Genomic DNA, 20,010 nt, shown 5'->3' on the forward strand with positions numbered 1-20,010 from the left:
TAAAATATTTTAAAGTGTTAATGTCAGTAGAAACCAGTATCTTGGTTACAGTCTGTTTATTAATCACTTTTTCCTATGTTACCAAAATTACCAAGCCTCAGTGTTATTTTCCTGTACAAAAGAGACAGCACAAGAGGCAAGCTCATAAAGACTTCTTTTTAAATCTCATAGCTTATTTTATATGGAAAATAGAATAGTTAATAACTTAAAGACGATTCCCAACATTGTGCCAAACAGTGTAACAAAATTAATGGTAAAAAAACTAAAGTTTCTCTAAATTTTAAATTATGGTTATATTTTGTTCAAGAGCTAGTTTTTCCATACCCCAAAACTATATGCTTAAATTTCATGAAGAAAATTAATGAGAACGTAGATACACTTAGCCAAAATTTGCTCTATCACAAACTTCACTCTAATACCTACAGTATATTAATCATGTCTAGTGGAACATTCTCTGATACTCAGAAACTAGCAAAGCATACAGCTGTTAGCAGAGGCCTAAATGAAATCTCTATCATTTCAGCCCACATTTTAAAGAATTATGATATTAAATATATAAATGCTTATCTTTAGAATTTGCAATTTTAAATAAAGTGAATAATACTACATGTTGGCTTTGGAGTTGTTATTTTTCTCTGTGTATATGTGCATGGATAAAGATAATTTTTCTTAATGCCTATTTATATTTCAGTTCAGAATGAATAGAGCTATAGTTAATTTATTCAATAACTTTTGACTGTTTACTTATGAGAGGTTGGCATTATTCTGGGTGAAAGAGATAGAGTAATGAACCAAACAGACCAAGGCTCCCTGTTCCAGTGAAGTTAAAGTCCACTGGGTCTCCCACTGTAGACAGATAATGAACAAGAACATGGGTAAATGGGGAAAACACGGTACATCAGATAGTGACATGGGCTAACAAGAAACAGAAACTAAAATAAAATTAAAATGATTGTTCAAAACAATGTGAAAATACCATTAAAATTTTCAAAAAGGTTCTTAAATGCTAGTAAATTTGATTAGCCCTATATAGGCATAAAAAATGTTCTGAATCCTTGTGAACATATAAAATATATTAATAATCATATATACCTTGAAAATAATATTAAATCAAAATTCTCAGAAAAGTCTTCATTCCTGTGACTATCTATAAGTCATGTTTTATAAAGAAAATCTCAGTTGATCCTAAGATATTTTTCTTTTAGTTCTTCTCTTGTGATGTTAGCTCCTACGCATAAATGACGCTCACTGAACAGGTAATTAAAACTCCAAAATGTTGAACATTGTCAGCAAATAATCTGCTTCATAACAAATTGAAACTATTCTCTGTAGAAAGACAAATACCATATGATTTCACTTATAGTGGAATCTAAAGAACAAAATAAATCAACAGACAAAACAAAGACAGACTCACAGACACAGAGGACAGACTGAGGGTTGCCAGATGGGAGGGGGCTGGGGGGCTGGGTGAAAAAGGCGAAGGCATTGAGAGGTACAGATTGGTAATTACAAAACCATCTTTGAGATGTAAGGTAAAGCATAGGAAATACAGTCAATAATATTGTAAGAACTATGTATGGCACCAGGTGGGTACTTCAACTATCAGGGGGACCGCTTTGAAAGTTTATGATTGTTTAACCACAATGCTGTATAGCTGAAATGAATACAAATATTCCATGTAAATGGTAATTGAAAAATAAAATAAAATATTCACAAAAAAACAAAAAAATAAAAATATTCTCTATTTTTAAATCAAAGGAGGTCCTTTCGTGCAAGCTTATTTTATATTAAAATATTTTATATTAATATTTTATATTAAATATTATTTTATATTAAATTATTTTATATTAATATTTTATATTAAATATTATTTTATATTAAATATATAAAATGCCTACAATAGAGTGCTGCTTTGAGAGGAAAGTAATCATCAGCAAGGCCATCTTCTGCCCCTATTAAAAGTATGCCCGAGCACTAGGAAGAGTAAGAACATAGGTAGCCAGGCATCCCATACCTTCCTGAGCTTCTCTATCATGTCTTCAATGAGGATGTCTCCATTCTGGGAAACTTTGCTTTCCATCTGAGTCAGCCATTCGCAAAGCTCCTTGTTCTTTTCGCTGAAGACTGCCCACTCATTCAGTCTCTCACTGACCTGCTGCCGCCTTAGGGAGAGCTGAAAAGTTGCACAAGAGAGAAAATGCAAGAGGATAATCAGAGTGGAACTCAAGGTCTTAGGGAAATAGCCAACGAACTCATTGGGGGTGGACCGATATGAAATATAGGGCATCTCTTCAGGGGTAGTTCCCTGCTGTTCATCCCCAGAAACACCGCTCTCCAGCAAGGATTCACAGGGTCTGCTGATAAATACCAGGGGCAGACGTTCCACACCCTATTTCCCTCCTGAGGAGTCACATGCACATGTACTGATTACAGGTGTCCACAAGCCAGCTTCACACTACAGTTGGTTCAGCATAGCTATCATGCAGGATGGCTGTACTTTTACTGAAAATGTGAAAGTTTTCTTTGAGGCAGAAAAATACAGAACAGCCAAAGAGCAATGAATGTACCTGGGGTGGATACAGAAGGAATGGAAAAAGCTAAGAAAACACAGGTTTAAAAGTTCTGGAGACACACTTCACCTGGGTTAAGCTATTCCAAGATAGCACTGAGAGTAAGAGCACCCCGCTCCTTTCCGACACCCCTTTTCTCTAGAACTCTGACAGCAGAAGGTATAGTATGCTGGAATCCTACAATTCTGAATTTTCTGGCGGATACGCTTTCTTTTTCGTTCACAGAGCATCAGAGTCAGGAGTGTACGGCTGATCACTCTAGTTCTATGATATCCAAGCTGAAACTATTTAATATTTTCCTAATTGGAACTTCTCAAGGCCACCATTTTTCAAGAGAAGAGTAGAAACAGCTGCCTCTGAGACTTAAGATGAATAGGTCTTGTTATGTGTCATTTCTCCCTACCTCTTTCCCACCAAGTCTTGGCCATGGGCAAAAGTGAATTCTAGGGCTTTGCTCAACAACATAAGAGAAAAACGTTATCTATTTATTTGAGAGGTAGGTTTTATTGTTTCCATTCAAGGGACAGAATTAGAGGGTTAGACACATTTGAGGCATTTGTTTATAATCAGTATGAGATAGGACCAGCAAAACTTGAGTCTTTGATACAGGCTCTAATATATTATGATCAAATATCCAGAGGCAGCTGAGATTCAAAACAGTCTTCATCACTTACTAAGACTATGATCAGGGCAAGGTTATTCATGCTCTTTAAACCTTATTTTTTTCGCTTGTAAATTAATCTTTCATTCGTTGCCAAATTCATTCAGCAGATGTTCCTTGTCTATGAGCATGGTGATTACCAGAGGGAAAGGGGGATAGAGAGAGGTAGAGGAGGGTATTGTGGGGAGGAACGGTGATGGAAAGAGGCTGGACTTTGGGTGGTGCTGTGTTATAGAACTGTACACCTGAAACCTATATAATTTAAATAACCAATGTCACCCCAATAAAACCAATAAAAATATTTATTGTTTGCAGTAAACCAGTATCTACTATGTACCAAGCATTGTCTTACATACTAGAATACAGTAGGCCTCTAATAGAATACAAACAATAAAATAATTTAAGTGAGGGGTAAATACTAAGGACTTAGCAAAGGTCGGTCATTCATACACTGCTACTACTGCACATGACTCCAGGACATCTGAGTTTTTCATTTTTTCTCCTTGACATTCATGTATTCCATATCTCCATGAAGCAGCTTGAACATATATCTCTAGTGTTTATCGATCCCACAAGTGTTGCTTTTATTTGCTTAAGTAGAGTAAGAGCTGACTGACGTCAAAAGCTTTTCAAAAGATTTAATTCATAACGAGGACTATATTTTCCTTTTGGTTTGTAAAACTAATATTGAAGCTGCGGGATAAAGGAACGCTAACATCTTTCTTTGGGTGCCGATGAAACCCTCAAATTTATGAGCTTAGCACTTAGTTACGTTTTCTCAAGGGTATAAACACACTGCATTGCCAACAGCTGACAAGTAGCAACTAAAACCTCCCGAGTGAGGCAGCTGTACAGGAAATGCATCCTTTTCTATTTCAAATATTTTTACCATGACAATTTGAAAAACACCGAGCAATTACAATGATGATATATTTATACCTCAACTAGAATTACACACAGGTCTACAAACCAAGACAGGAATAAAAGCACATGTGAGCTCTGGTTGCCTACAGACACCGCAGACCATTTGGGGAGTTTATTTGAAAACAGACTGCTTTTATATATTAACTCTTCTCTGCCACGTCTCCTTACAGCACATCTTGTGCATGCTCATCGGAGGGTCCCCTGCTCCTGCCTCCTCCTCCACAGATTCCATTAGAATGCGAACAGACTGCTTGCTCTTTCCAGAGCGTCGGTGCCATGTTTAACCCGTGTTTGTAACTTTGAAAATGAGACAGTCACAGCTCATTTCCTTTTGTGGTTTTCTACTTGATAGAATTTCTCTGGAAACGCTAACTCAAGAACCAGTAACTAATCTATATCCCTTCTTACAGTGCTATCCTGGCACATTTGGTATCACCCGTGACTAAACTCCCACTGATTTAAATAATTTTTTAAGATTGAAGCAATGTGAGATAGTGTGCTTTAGCTTCATGCCTTAAGACACTTGATATAGAAAGTTTCTGGAAACATTATGTATTCAACCTGCTTCCTCTTTTTTATGTGTCTAGTCTGCTCACAGGCGCAAGGCATTCATCTCTTCACGGCGTATCATATGATCAACAGCAGCTTTCAAAATGTACTTTGGAACAGATTGTTGTCTAATACGCAGGGGGGGGCAAAGTAGCTTTGCTATTGTTCATATGGAAGATAACACAATAATTAATAAATTATAATATAAATATAAACTCTGTGTTTCATGTACTGACAACTATATAAACTTATTTTTGCCCCACCCTGTATAAGTCAGGTGAACAGTTTTATAACAGGTTTTTCCTTCTTTTTTTCCAGCTTTACTGAGATATCACTAACATATAACATTGTGCAAGTTTAAGGTGTACCGTGTGTTGACTTGATACGTGTACATAATGAGAAATTATCACATTAGTTCACACATCTATCACTTCACATAATTACTTTTTTTTTTTTGTGGTGAAAACACAATCTACTCTCTGAGCAACTTTCAATTATATAATACAGTTCTGTGACTATATTATATACTGGATTATAGTCACCACTCTGTACTTTAGGTTCCAAGAACTTACTAATTTTATAACTAGAAATATGTACTTTTTATACCTCCTAGCATTTTTATACAGTACCAGTTTTCCTAAAGTAAAAAGTGTTGCATAATCATAACTTCCAAAATATTCAGAAACCTTGCCATTATTTTATATTTGGCAGAACACAAGTGTAAAGACATAAATGTCTGAAAGTCATGTCTAAATTTTAGCGTAGAACACTTAGCTCTTCTACACACTGGAATAAAAAGAAATATCTTTGTCCTTAAGAACTTCATAGTCTAGAAATCAAGTCACAAACACTAAAAGAAGAAGAAAGGAACAATGCACTGACCCATGAGGCACAGAGCGAAAGGGAAAGGGGAGTCCAGAGGACTCTAAAATGTTCTCTCTCTGAAAGCTTCACAGACATCAACTAGCCAGAGAAATGGATTTAGTCCAAATCATGTCACAAAATATGTTGAAGAGTACCGAGGCAGCAAGTGGTGCTGGGCTTTTCAGAATTTCCAGAAAAGCAAATGAATAAGACTTAAAAAAGTAAATAAATATGGCTGTAATAATTTTCCATTACTTGTACACACCAAATTATCCTTTGCTTATATGCTCTCCCATGATAAATCTTTACATTAAAAATCATGTAGTTTACTGGATGGTGATGTATAGATTTTAGATTGAATAACTCAGACAAGAATAAAATATTGTGATTGACATTATCACTCTCCATGTAAGTTTCTCATTGTCTTCATTGAGAATATGGAGCTCTGGGGAGAGTGGCTACTTAATTCTGAACTCAAATCATTAGCATGTTTATGAAAATCATCTCTTACATTTCTCCTTCTAAAAGTATAGTATGTATTTATAGGAAACTTTTCACACATTTACTAAGTGTGTTCTAGAATTTTCCTTTGGCTCATGGTTCAGATTAAAACCCAGATATATCAGACCATACAGAGAGAAACTTACCTACCGACAAATTTCTTGTTGATGTGGAATGAGTCAAGAGGCTAGCCTCTTAAATTCTGTGTCATGTTTTTGGAAGCATGAAGAGAAGCATTGCTCATGTTGAAGAAGTGGGAGGAGGGGAGAGAAGAGATCTCTACGGTAGCACAGTTGGCCTGAAAAGCGAGGCACAAGAGGCTTCTTCTCCAATGTCCCTTCCTCATCCTTCCAGCACCTGCTTCTCCCCAGACAGGTCCTCTGCTCCGCCCCTGTGCATCTTTTTGCAAGCTGTAGTCTTGTCCCACACATCCGCTTGTACCCTCTACACCAATCTGTCTCTTCCACTCCCCGTCTCAGGTCAAGATTTATCTTCTTCAAGAAGCACTTTCTTCACCCTTAGTTTGCTTACATCTTTTTACATTGTTTTAACTTGTATCCAGTTTTTTCTTTGTTAAATACATTCTGATGAACTGATTTTAGCCTCAGCTCAATTGTAAACTTGATAATAGCAACATCTACTATCTCTTGTGAAATTCACAATAATTGATGTGACTGATGCATTGAACAAACATGCATCACAGCCTATTATGTGCCAGGCCAGGCAACCAGGTACAGGGAGGAACGTGACAACCTTAGTCCCTGCTTCCTGGAAGGTATGACCTCAGAGCCCTCGGTCAGGGCCTATAATCCGTGTTATTCCTCTTGCCTCACATGACTTCTCATCACCTTCCCACCAGTCTTTTCATTTCCAAGTCAAAACCCAATCTGGAATCTCCTTCAAAGTACTAAGCACATAGAAGGTACTTATAAATGAAGGAAGTATGACTCAAAATGCTGCAAACCATGAGTTACTGAAAACAACCAGGATACATCCATAGTAACTCTAAATGTACCATATATAGAACCTGCCCCACAGTATTATCTAACATTGCACATAAAAATAATGGTTTTCATGTGTTTAAAGTAAGAAACAGACCAGCAATAGCTGCCTAGCAAAACCACATCTGTGGGTCACAAAACTGTGCTTCCTCTTAAAAATGTGATGCCAGCCAGTGAAAGAGAGCAAAACCCAGCTTGAATGTATCTCACAGACAATAGTAAGATATATAATTGTGTTCATCTAAAATATTTTCCTTTTTTTAAAATTGAACTTATTGGGGTGACATTGGTTCCCAAAACCACACAGATTTCAAGTGTACAACTCAACAAAACATTAGCTGCATGTGACACCATGCATTGATCACTCAATGTTCATCTGCAATTTTTGTAATAACCAGAGTTCTTCCTCCGAGCATACTATGAGTTACAGGACAGGTTCAAATGTGGGCCATGCCACTGGATGTTCCAAATAGTCTCCCACTTTCCACCTTTCTGGGCTAATGCTGGGTCTAGAATCCTCTTACCTGGTGGCACAGTTCTTCCCACTGCCTTTGAAGAAGCTCCATGCGTTCGTTCAGGATGGAGATATCATCAGCACTGATGTAGGCACAGAGCGTGTTCTTCAGCAAGGTCAGCTGGGCCAGGTCATCGGTCCAGCTCCCCACTGAATTTTCCAATTCCTGGGTTAGAAAAACAAAGAACCAAATAAGCAAACTTGAATATCCATGGACATCCAACCTCAACAATTTCTGAAGTGTATTCAAAATTCCTTCTTAATACCATTACCTTCCCATCCCACTCGGAACATGTAACTCATCTAACTTGGTATCTAGTTATTTTCTTCCTACGGAATTTAATAATTTGCCAAGTTCTGATAAAATATCTGGTTGCTTACAGAATCTTCCTACCATCTGCTTATCATTTCATTGATCTTTTTTGATCGACTTTTCTAAGTTGAAATTGCATTACCTCATTGATCTTCTTTTAAACTGAATTCATAAACTCCTTGCACATTCTTCTTTTGTTGTTCCAAATTACTGATTATGTTAATAAAATATTGTTTTAAAAACCCAAATGCCTAGATTGAACTTTCATTTTCAAACACTATGAACTGCTACATCCTGTGGTACAGACTTGTAAAATAATAGTTGAGAAGATCTGTGGCTGTTTTAAGATAGTAGGCTAAATGTCTTTTCTACAAGATTAGAAATTTCTTTAAGTAACTTGTTCAAAAATATGTATTCTGATTTTGGGGGAATGGTTTAAGAAAAAATTCATAAAACAATATTTAAATAAGTTCACACTAGGTTTTGCAATGTTTGAACAGATTTTGCAATTTGTGTAACTCATGCTTTTTGCCAGCTCTTGGTGATTTTAGATTCCAGCTAATTTAGTATATAAATAGAGTATTTCACATGGCTTTTCCTCCCTCTCTTTGTCTCTTTACACAGCAGACAAGTTTCCAAAGGCAAAGGCAATTAACAGCACTGTCAGGGGCTGACTTCCTAGGCAATTTAGGCAAAAGAGATTTCAGCCTGAATTTTCCAGCTAATTGTTTTGTTTTGCTGCTAAGGGTAGTTTGGGGGAAGAGTAGCAGAGAGCTGGACCAAAATGCATCCTTTTAATCTCCAAACTTAATAGCAGGGCATGTTTGTCAGTGTTGTGTATTTTGGGAGGTGAGGTCCCATGGTAACAGTATTTGGCTGGAAGCCCAAAGCATCCAGGCATATGCAATATGTAACATTTCTGTTTATAGCCATGGATGTATTAAATTAGCATACCAAATGTAAAGGCTTGCCCCTTTTTATAAGTTTCTAATCTCCAACTCAAACGCGGATTTAAAAAGTAACACGACCAACACTTTCAGACTCACAGACTCCCTTAAATGAGTCCCTATGGTAAAAATAGAACCTTTGGATTCAGGCAACCTTGATATGTGCTAACGCTGAAACGTTATTAAACTTCTGGAAGCCTCAGCTGTCACTTCTGTAAAACAGAAATCAGATTGTTCTTATGAGATTATGTTCACCCAGCTGAGGCCACAGGGACACAGTCACTGGTGAGGACCAGGGAATAAAAGCCCATTCCTGCTTATTGGGAGCTTTCTTTACTCATTTGTCATGAAGTTACAATCACAGGTAGAAAACAAACTCTTTTTAATTTTTGCATACTTCCAAATTTTCAGAGAAGGAAAACTCTGACTCCAAAAAACCTCCGCTGCCTTGCGGCATACCTCTTCAGGGGAAAGGCTAAGGGAGTAAACCCCGACAGGAAATCCGGAGCCAGAGTCCCTAAGGCGGTTTGACGTTGTAGTCAACACCGGCAACTCCTGCGGCGCACCTGAAGCCAAGCTGTATTGACTTTGTCTTTCCCTTGGACCCTTCAGCTGCGAAGAGAGGAGGGGTCTGCTGCATGGGCAACAGCAGACCCTCCATATCACCCTGCCCAGGCTCTGTAGCTTCAGTTTCACTGGAGAGGACACTCCAGCGTCATCGCAAGATGTCGACTCAACATGGGAGGAGACAGATACCGGTTATAAGCTCAAACAACGGCCATCTGCCTTCACCTGTAACAAGTGTGGCAGGGATTGTCACTCCCGAGTCGGACTGCACAGCCATTCTCGGCGGTGCAGATAGACTCTCAAGAAGCTACGCCATCGTCTCTCGAGATGGACGGCTGCCGACGACGACGACTTCCAAATTTATACCTCAAGATAATATTTCACTCACCCTCCATGATGTAAAGCGTACTGCCTTTTAAAATGAATTTATGCGTTTTACTAGGAGGGAAATACATATCTTGTCAGCAATGCTAAGCCAACATTTTCCAATCCAATGGCAGGTCGCGTGAGGATGGCGTGCGCCCGGTGGCAGCGGCAGCCTTCACTTTCTTCACCTGTGACGTCAGCAGCCCAGCCCGAGGCAGCAATCCTGGCTGTGGAGGTGGAAGCTTCCGTCTTCTCCATCCCGTCAAAAAGCTCACCCTCATCGGCGCATCGTTGCCACATAGCCTCTGTGCCATGTTTTCCCTGCATATGGCGTGGAGAGGTCCCTGCATATCCCGAAACCTTCTCCGAAAAACTGCCCTGCTCCATTTCGTGTCCTGGTGAGCATCTTTCACGCCAGAGAACTGAGAAAAAGCCTGCTGACCTTCCTGCTTGGCCTTCCTCTGATGCTGTTCTGTGACAAATTGCAATGAGACCGACCATGACAAGAAAAATCCTCGCTACGACAATCAGGGGCCACCGTGAGGAGTTTGCTCTTACACCCACTTCCTGGCACTGCTTTGGTGAGCTCACATGACTCCTGCTCCTCCTGTTCACCCTGGGCTTCTGGCCTCTTATTTTTCTATTGACTGGTGTCCCACTCTGCCGTGGAGACCGTTGCTTCCTGTCGCTCACTCAGAAGCTTCCTCAGGAGGTCACAACGTATGCGTGTGTGAGAGAGATGGTGCCCCGATGCAGTCTGACTGTCTTGCCGACAGCCTCGGTGTTATTTTTACATTGGCAGAGGCAGCGGGCCCAACGAGGATGCTGGATCAGTTTTTCCAATTCAAGGGTCATCATGAGGATGCTCTCAACTGCTGTTAAGTGACACTTGTGTTGTTCCCATGTCTAAGTATTTTAATGCTGGCAATTTACAAAGACGTGACTCTTCACCAGTTGTCAGAGGATTACGGTAGAGAATGAACTTGCGTAAAAACTGCATTCCATGCCAGGCCTAAAATGTTCCAAAGCTCAGTTTTGAGGTTAAATTACTACAGAGATTTAAATATATATTGCAAATAAATAAATAAATAAATAAACGTAGTAATTCAAATGTATTCCTTTCAAAAAATTGTATTTTATTACAAAATAAATCTACATACTGGAAGGATAGCAGGCCTTCAAGTGAATCCTTATGTAATTCTCTCAAATTATTTTCACTGAGGATTAGTTTCTCAGCCCAACTGCATGACTTCCATGTACCTTTACCAACGTACGAAACAGAGTTTCCTCGGAAATGTAAGATGGCGGAGGTGTCCTTGCAGGCGGCGGGCCGTGGCACGGGCCCTCTGCAGGGCGTCTGCTCTAGGCTGAGACCCGTATGTGACAGTGTCTCAGAGGACTCTGGTTGCTGAGTTCTGATCACTCCCAGGTCCAAAGGTTGAACTGTGACTTCAGACAAGGCTGGCTGCTGAGTCTGAACAGGCTCTGGATGTGGAAGTGTTCCCGCAGGGTGCTTTGGAGGAGCTCCCGTATGCCACAGGGCTGTGGCATCAGCCTCCCATGCAGGCTGAGCTGGGTCTCCTGCTGGGATGGAGATGAGTCTATCTTCTCAGCAGGCCATGGAGGGACCTCCTGCTGGGCTGGAGGTTGGACCTGTTCAGTGGATTTTGCAAGATGAGTCTAGACCTCCTTCTCCCTTGCGGATGAGTTAATCTCCTTAGGGGGCTCTGGTGTTATCAAAACCCCAAGATCCACATTTATATTGGGCAACACTGGATGCTGAGCTTTGCCCAAACCTACGGGAGAGACTGTCACCTCATGATGTATAGAGGATTTTGGAGGCTGAGGTGGACGCTTCTGCTGGACTGGAGAAGGTTCTACACCAGCAAGAGGAAACCGCAGCAGAGCCGAGTTCTCCCGCTGGGTTGAAGAGTCACACTTTCGGGGAGGGCTGGATGCTGATCTAAAGCTCCTTGATAAACTAACGAAGATTTCAACAACTCAGGGGACACTACAGACTTAACTGAGGCCTCCTCCTGGGCTGACGATGGTTCTTCCGCCTCAGGGACTTCTGGTGGATGAGCTGGGGCCTCCTGAGGGGTCAGAGACGGTCCTGTTTCCTCTGCAGGCAGAGCTGAGGCTGCCTGTTGAATGATGAAGGCTCAAAGTCTTCAGAGATGCATGACGGCTCAAGTGGAGGGGGGCTGTGCTGATCTGAAGGCCAGGGCTGCTGGGCCCTGGGGAAATGAAGACCAGCAGGATAGGGTGCAGGGCCACCCCGGAGACTGAGCTGCTCGGACCAGCAGCCACAACAGCCACCACGTGAAAAGGAGCCGTGGGGCCCAGAAGCGCAGCCCGGACTGAAGGGCAGAGGTTCGAGGCACAGCGAGTGACCCGGGCAAGTGGGGTGTCGGCACCGCAGACTGAGCGGGAGCCAACCATTGGCAGCTGTGTCATAATCAGCAGCCGTGTCACAAAAGGCAGCCATGTCCCCACTAGTGTGTCATGCATGCGCTCCTTAGCAACAAAGCACTGCTTTTTATTTGCCCTAAATCTGACTCTTCATCAAAGAATAGCCGTGAATTTTAATATCAAAGAAAAATCCTTACATACACATTTTTTATGACTTCTAGACATTTTTTAATTTTTATTTTTTTCCCTTTCTATTAAATTTATTGGGTGATGCTAGTTAAAAAGCTGTACAGGTTTCAAGTGCACAATTCCACAGCACCAAGTGAAGTCTCCTCCCGTCACTATTTATCCCCCTAAACCTTCCTCCGCCTCCCTCCACCCTCTCCCAGCAATCACCACGCCCACGAGCCATTAATGTCCCTTTAAATGTCTACCGTAGCCAAAGTGAAGCAGAGAACTGATAAAAGTCCAAGTTATTTAAGTACGTGTGAACGTTTAAACAGTTACTCTGGTGCGCTAATTTGCAAATGACGGGGAACACGGTGACATGTATAATTTGGGGAACAACACATCTTTCAAGGTAGCTTTGAGTTGATCTGCATATAGCTCAGTAGAGAACTGCTGTTCGGGCACTAGCCTTGGCCACATGGATGTGACTGGAACAAATCCTGCAGCCATGAAATCACGTTGCTCTCCGTGAGCGCACGGTGCAGGAAGTGGTCTGCATTAGCTACTGACTTGTTTCCCAGTGTGATCTGAGGTGTCAATAACAACCTTTCCGAGCTAAGGGCCTGAGTGACCGAGGACTGTGCCTCCGGGCAGTAACTGAGATCAGGTCCTTAAACAGTTCCTGTTTCCTTATGGTGGAGTCTGGAGGACACGACGTGTTCCTCCAGGGCCACTCTGAGGAATTTCCGAGATGCCAGCCTCACTTTCCTTTCTGTAAACTGGAGTCTTCTGCGCGAATGCCTCTCCAGTGCTGTTACTGCAATAGACTGGGAACTCGCATCTACACGGAGATGCCCGTAGAGTTTGATCCGATTATGCTTTCAAAGGTAGTATTACAGAAGGAGCTCACAGACAGTACAGTGCACAGTTAAGAGCTCGGTCCAATGACTTACCTTGCAACGCATTTGCTCCGCTTGGAGCTCTTCGTGGTGATCTGGTAGAGGCTGGGAAAGCTTCTTTTTGAAGGTTCGTAGTTTCTCCAGCGATTCAGCTATTCCATTCTCACATTTTTCCCAGTCCTAAGTAGGGAGGAGAAAGAAATCTCATGTTTGTTTGTTTGTTTGTTTTTTGGTAGGAAATTGGAAAAATAAAAAACATTCCTCTTAATTCCCATACTTCAATTATTACCTAGTTGTTTTTTCACAGATACATATATTTTGTAATTTAAAAAAAGTAGAAAAAAGAAATAAATAAAGGAACCATAATGGAAATTTGATTCTTTACAGCACTCTATCTACAACTTACCTCTTTTCTGGTGTCTCCATGCCAATACTAATTAAATTCAAATAAACAAACCACCTTAAATTTTGTCTAATAGCCCCCGTTCCTGGCCTCCCTCCTCCAGAATGATCCTCCTCACAACTGAGCTCAAATAAAGACAACTAGGGTTGTTTTTACAACTTAGCGTGGTGCCAAATCAGGCTGTATTATTCCTCACCTTTTCTTTCTCATCATTACTGGTCTTCCTTGGTTTGGGTTCTTTCTACATTCTCTCCTGGTGCTATTTACCAAAACCGCCATCTTTAAGAAGTGTTAACTAAAGTTCTTTCATACTCAAAACGTCTTTTGGTTTCTAACTAAACTGAGAATTTGGCTCAAGATTCTCACTTCTCTTTTAAATTCCTTTAGGGAATTTCCTAGAGTGGACACATTTCTTCTTCCCATTCACCAAACAAACAAATGAACACATAAACAACAACAGTCTATCTTGGACCAATTTGTTCTAGTTCTCCTTATTAAAATATCTCTGTGTTCCCAGGTCGCACCAAGTTCATCAATGTTAAGCAAAGTGAATGTAGACAGAAAGGTCCTCTTTCTACTCAAATCATCCCACACTCTGAAATGTATCAACCCACAGTCAATAAACACTCATTGACCTAAAAGAGTCAACTCCTTATTTTTCGTTAATAAAATTAAGATGTGATAGTAAAGCAGGTGACCATGCAGGACATAGAATTACAATGATTATATTACTCAGAGCATTAAATTAAGAGCTAAAAATAAATAAGCATTATATTATGATCATGAGGAAAAGATACAGTAAAATGAGGCTGTCTAAACATTAGAATTGAGCTTCATAAACTCCTTAGGCAAATAGGACCTAGTGTATGATTTAAAATGCACTTTAACAAGAAAAGCATAGGGATTTTCCTTTCCAGGGATTGCTTAGATTGTGAAGTGATAACCACGTCTCTTTACTACATGAATTATAAGGAAATAACTAAATGTCATGGTCTTCAAACGTCTACCAAAGTGGATGTTTCACCCACCAACAAACAGACGGACAAGGAAGCAAACGCAGTGACTCAACCATCTCGCCTTATTAAGTCTTAGCAATGTGTCCAATAATCACATCACAAATAAAGAAAGTATGTGATTAACATGCTCTCCACAGAATGAGTTACAATGCTTTTAATCCTTTCCTCAAAGCAAACATGAAGAAAAGAATCAGGCATATTGTGTTGCTGATGAATCCTGCTGTGTGCAAATAATAGTTCTTTAACAGATGCTCAGTGGCATTTTTTATTGTTTCCTACACAGAAGATGACAGATGATTAAATAAAATTGAATAGAGTAAACCAATTAGTATGCATACTTTAGGCACTGAAGACATGTATTCCATTTTATTTATTACCTTTGATCCACCAAAATGACAGGCCAAGTTTATTAGACAGTCGCATTAAATCGTTGGTGCGTATCAACATATATAAAACTTTAGTATTTACCTGTGTTCACTTTTTAAAAATGACAATATCAACACTGATAAATGCCATCCTTTACTGAGAGCTCAACATGGGCTGCATGACTTACCTTCAATGTCTCACACCTACTTTAGAGATGAGGAAACTAAGGCTTCCGTAGGTGGAGTCAACCAAGTTACGACTTGGTTTATTATGGGTTAACTTGGGTTTATCCAAGTGCAGAGGCCCTGCTCCTTTTCAAATGCTGATTTGATTATGTGTTATCCATGGATTTGGCAAGTGCGGGAGAAAAGCAAATTGTGGGAAGTCTGGATAAATGTACTTTTCCCTAAATTTGCTATGTGATCAGTCTGCAACCTGTTTCCAACCAAATGCTTATTAATTCTTATCCTCTTGGAGATGTTATCCCATAGCAACATGCTTAGCTAAGCTACGATCACATGAAAAGCATCTTCTTGGGTAGGTTTTTCCCTGCTTTAAAATATGAGATATCGATCTTGAAAACTACTTTGGAGTCTTTGGTTAGGGAGTGGAGCCTATTCTTTGCTTTTCTGTCTGGATTTATCCAGTCATCACAGGTCTCCTGGCTTCGCACCAGCCAATGGCATTCAGCCATTGCTTGAATGGTCTTGTTAGACTTAGAACAACTTTGTTGGGGGGGGATTTTCCAGAAAGACGAACTGCTGAAAATCAGAAAACTGTTCCATTTTATCCAAGACAGGACAAAGGCTTAGATAAAACCCAGGAGATCAAAATACTGCAGGTAGGACAGTGACCTCTGCATTATGTGACTTGCAGGGCACCAATGGGAGGAAGCAACAAGGCTCTTCTCGCGGATACACGCACTCTGCCAACTATCACATCCACAGCAGGACGGGGCTGAACTCACTTTCAGCAGGAAGGCCAGTTTTTTCTTCTGCTCCCCCAGATGCACGCTGGCAGACTTCCACTTCTCCTGGATTTCCATGAGTTCCGCCTGCAAGGCGGCCTCCGCCCCGCTGTCCGCAGAGAGCAGGAGCTGCTTGCCCGCTTCCACCGTCAGGATGTAGCTGCCTTGCTGCCGCAGGAACACTTTTTCTTTGAACTGAAAGAAACCACAGCTTTTTACTTTCTCATTCTTTTTTTGTCACCATTTCCCGATTGTAAGTATTTTTAAATGAACCTGGACTTTTGCATCCAGAGCATGCTCTCTTTTATCCTGCAAGCATTTACTGCGCTAGTACTTTGTGTGTGAATGAAGCAATGTGTAAATAAATGAGAATCCCACAGGAAGAGGCCTAACGGTGTGTGCCCTCAGGAGAAAGTCGTGATGAGATATGAAAACTGCTCTATAAGACTGATGCACAGGGAACTCAGGGTTACATAGGTTTTTTGTGTGTGTATGTGTTTTTTAAAAAATTTTATTATGATCTTTATATTTCTGCACAAGGAGGATCCCTCAGATGGTAAAGCCTTCATGAATCTTGAAAGACATATAAATATAACCAGGTTAAGCCCTGGCTGCTGTGGCTCAGTGGATAGAGCGTCGGCCTGCGAGCCAAGTGTCGCTGGTTCGATTCCCAGTCAGGGCACATGATTAGGTTGCACGTCAGATCCCCAGTTGGGGGCGTGAGTGAGAGGCAACAACACAGTGATGTTTCTCTCCCTCTCTTTCTCCTTTCCCCTCTCTCTAAAAAATAAATAAACAAAGAAATCAACAAACAAATAAATAAATAAATTTAAATAAATAAATAAATATAACCAGGTTAAGGATTTGGTATCATGGTTAAGGACTTGGTGTCATGTGAGGGCCAGGAGTCAGGGAGGTAGCCCCTTCCATGCAGAGAAGTGAGGATGGACTAATTCACTGTACAAGGTGAATACGAATTCAGGACCCTCGAGGTAGTATTCAGTGGCTGGAATACATAGGATGCATGTAGAAGGGTACAAGATGAGGCAAGACCACACCTTGCGTAGAAATTTGGTTTTTAAAATGAAAGTGACTGAGATTCACAGAAAAATCCTAAGCAGGAAAGTGACGTGCCTGCTGCAGGGCAGAAAATGCAACGGAAGAAGAGCACGTACAGGATTTACTAAGGTAAGTCAGAAAGCTTTTGTCTATGTAGACAAGAAATCATGAGTGCCTACTCTAAGGCAGTGGCAGCAGGGATGGAAACTGGAGGAATGTTGGACATGGGGAGGGAGAGCTACGGAATGATTCTAGGGTTCCTGGCCGGTATGCCAGGTAGCTGCTGATGACATTTCCTTGGATTGGGAACACGGGGAATGGCCCGACGGAGAACGGCCGGCCCACAGAACACAGGCCTTGTTGGAAACCACAGAGTACATGATGTCTGTGACGCTTATAGGTATAAATCGGAACGGCAGCTGATAATGAGCTGACAGCTCAGCAGGTGGATGGGACTGGAAGATACAGTCTCGACATTCTCTGCTGGTGGGGGGTAGCTGAAGCCATGTGTGCAGATGAGGTCTCCCAGAGAAGTGAGGAGGAAAAGGAAGCAGAGAACAGTGACCTTCAGAGGAAGGGGAATCCAGGAAATACACTGGGAAGGATTTGATGAGGGCGGCTGGGAGGTATCCTTCCACGAGGCTGGAATCCCCAATTCCCAGGCTAGTGAGAGTAAGGGGCTGGGCCAGGAATGGACAGACAGGACTGAGCCTTCATCTTCTTCGGAACACTTCGCTGACATGCTTACATGGCTCAGGAGTGACATATGTGTAATCAAGGCAAGACCTTTTTTCTCTTTTCCTTTCCAGTCCCGCTGGGATTCAGCGAGGTGCTGGGCAGCCTGGGTGTGTGAAGGGGACGGAGTGTTTGTAAGAGCCTGAAACCTACCACCCCTTCATCACTGAATATGGGCTTTGGAACACGGCCATCTTCTACGTGTCTGTGGACATGTGAGAACAATGCCTGTCCTCATTCCACGGTCACTCCAGAATCCTCATGGAACACCAAGGCCAGGGTGCAGAGGAGACGCGGAAGAGGCTCAAACGCAGCGTGCTCTGTCCCTTACCTGCACTTCATCAAAGAGGGTTCTTGCTTGTTGTAGTGGTATCGGGACACTTCCGAGACCACTCACGGGTAGATAGGACACTTCCACCAGCCATTTGCGCAGCTTTTCCGCCATCTCCCTGTAGCGCTGCCACTGGCGGACCTGGCTGTCGATGATGCCTCTCCTTTGCTGGGCCCTGCGAATCACTCCCTGCCACTGATTACTGAGGAGTGTCAGTTTCAGGTTGAATTCATCCCTGGTGAACAAACCGTTACATCGGGGAAAACACCGTTATCCTGCATGCAATTACCTGATCGACCTGTATACACATCCTCAGCGACTGTGAGCCTTGAGAAGTGATCGAGGGCAGACATTTCCAAATATCATGCAATACTCCGTTACTAGGTCGATTGCAAGTCCATTTAAAATTAATCACAACTAAAATATCGGTGTTTGAAAACAGCGAGTGTTCTCATGTCTCAGCACAGGTTGAAGGCATATTCACAAGGTCAATGGCATTTGCTCTCTGCCCGGGTGTATGAGCGGAGGGGAGAGCATAGGGCAGCAGTCGCAGTGCATGGGCACCCACTCCTAGCACACCCATGACCATGTCTGCAGCATGTGACAGCACCTTGTGTCTGCTACAGCCCGAGAAAACAGGAAGCAGGGCTTATTTATAACCTCTGTCCTCACTGGAACGATAAACCACCTCGAATGGACAAAACGGGGTTACTTTCGCAAGTCATGAGCCACTTAAATAAAATTACGTTATTTTTAAAAGCTGTATTCCATAAGCTCTCAGTATATCTTCACAATAAATGCTCCTAATTTTTAGCAAATTTTTCTGCACATGAATCTAAATGGTCCCTTTTTACATACAAAATCCACTTTGTTTTGTTCTTAGAAAAGCAAAAACCAAGGGTCATCACTCTCTGTATAAAGGTTGTTCATATACCTAGAAGTATTAAGTTTTAATTAGCCTTTTTCAATTTCCAAGTAAACAATATCTTTTTTTAGTGTGTTTTTCGTACCTCTTTGTTTCTTCCCTTTAAAAAATGTTGTTAGTTATTTACTGTTTTCTTTATCATTCTACTTGCATTCTAGAACTTGGCTGCCCAGTATCAACTAGAGTAATCTTTATAGATTACTGTTGTTCACATATTTTAGTCCTAATGTGTAACGTTACTCATTCTTTCTCTATTATATTAGCTTTGCTTCTACTCCTGAGATATGCTATTTCTCCTCTTGGGGTTATGGCTTCAAATATGAATTGGACTTAGTCTTCTGGATTCATATTCTTGATACCTCCTATTATCTAGAGATACTTTAAACATGGATTTTTATAACCAAAAGTGTTATTAGAGTTTCTGTTTTTGAAAGATAATTTCTGAAATTTACAATCTAATTGTAGGAGAACCAAATATGATGTATTAGGTTTATGAGACTTCCCTAAAAGTTACAAGCATCTCTCATCTATGAAAATGTGTGACTCTTGGGTTTGCGACTTTCTTGCAACATGAAAGGTACCTGTCTATTGCTGTCCCTCCCAGATGACCATCCAAGGTCTTTTGGGAGCTCTCATCCTCCCTCTGTATGTAGAGCAGAGCTGTCCTGAGCTACCTACCAGCATGAGGACTACTTAATATATGGCACTGCTCCCACTTCTGAACTTGACCTCTGAGAAAAAAAATTATAAATAAATTTTTAAAACAGAATACTTTTGTAATCTGGGGCCTTCCTACCGTCAACATGCTCTAATTTGAATCTTTCTTCATTTGCAATTTTTAAAAATATTCTCGAGTCCAGCCCTCATATTTTCATCCCTTGGTGTCTTCCCTAACTGTTAATAATTATAATTTAATGGATGTTGGCTTTGAGTGAATTTTAAATTTTATTTT

At 41.1% G+C, this 20,010-nt stretch overlaps 1 protein-coding gene across 1 annotated transcript in view; it reads right to left on the bottom strand.

The window, feature by feature from the left end:
- Positions 1-20,010, bottom strand: part of SYNE1 (spectrin repeat containing nuclear envelope protein 1) — a 423,836-nt gene that overhangs the window by 56,373 nt on the left and 347,453 nt on the right. Inside the window, exons 124-128 of the mRNA XM_090279990.1 lie at positions 18,134-18,368; positions 16,009-16,203; positions 13,311-13,436; positions 7,595-7,750; positions 2,015-2,173 (exon numbers count right to left, since the gene is read on the bottom strand). Coding sequence (XP_090136116.1) covers positions 2,015-2,173; positions 7,595-7,750; positions 13,311-13,436; positions 16,009-16,203; positions 18,134-18,368 — 871 coding nt within the window. The remainder of the gene's footprint in view (positions 1-2,014; positions 2,174-7,594; positions 7,751-13,310; positions 13,437-16,008; positions 16,204-18,133; positions 18,369-20,010) is intronic.

The sequence above is a fragment of the Furipterus horrens genome, unplaced genomic scaffold (genome assembly GCF_987537825.1).
Source record: "Furipterus horrens unplaced genomic scaffold, mFurHor1.1.pri manual_scaffold_6, whole genome shotgun sequence".
Classification (NCBI taxonomy): Eukaryota; Metazoa; Chordata; class Mammalia; order Chiroptera; family Furipteridae; genus Furipterus; species Furipterus horrens.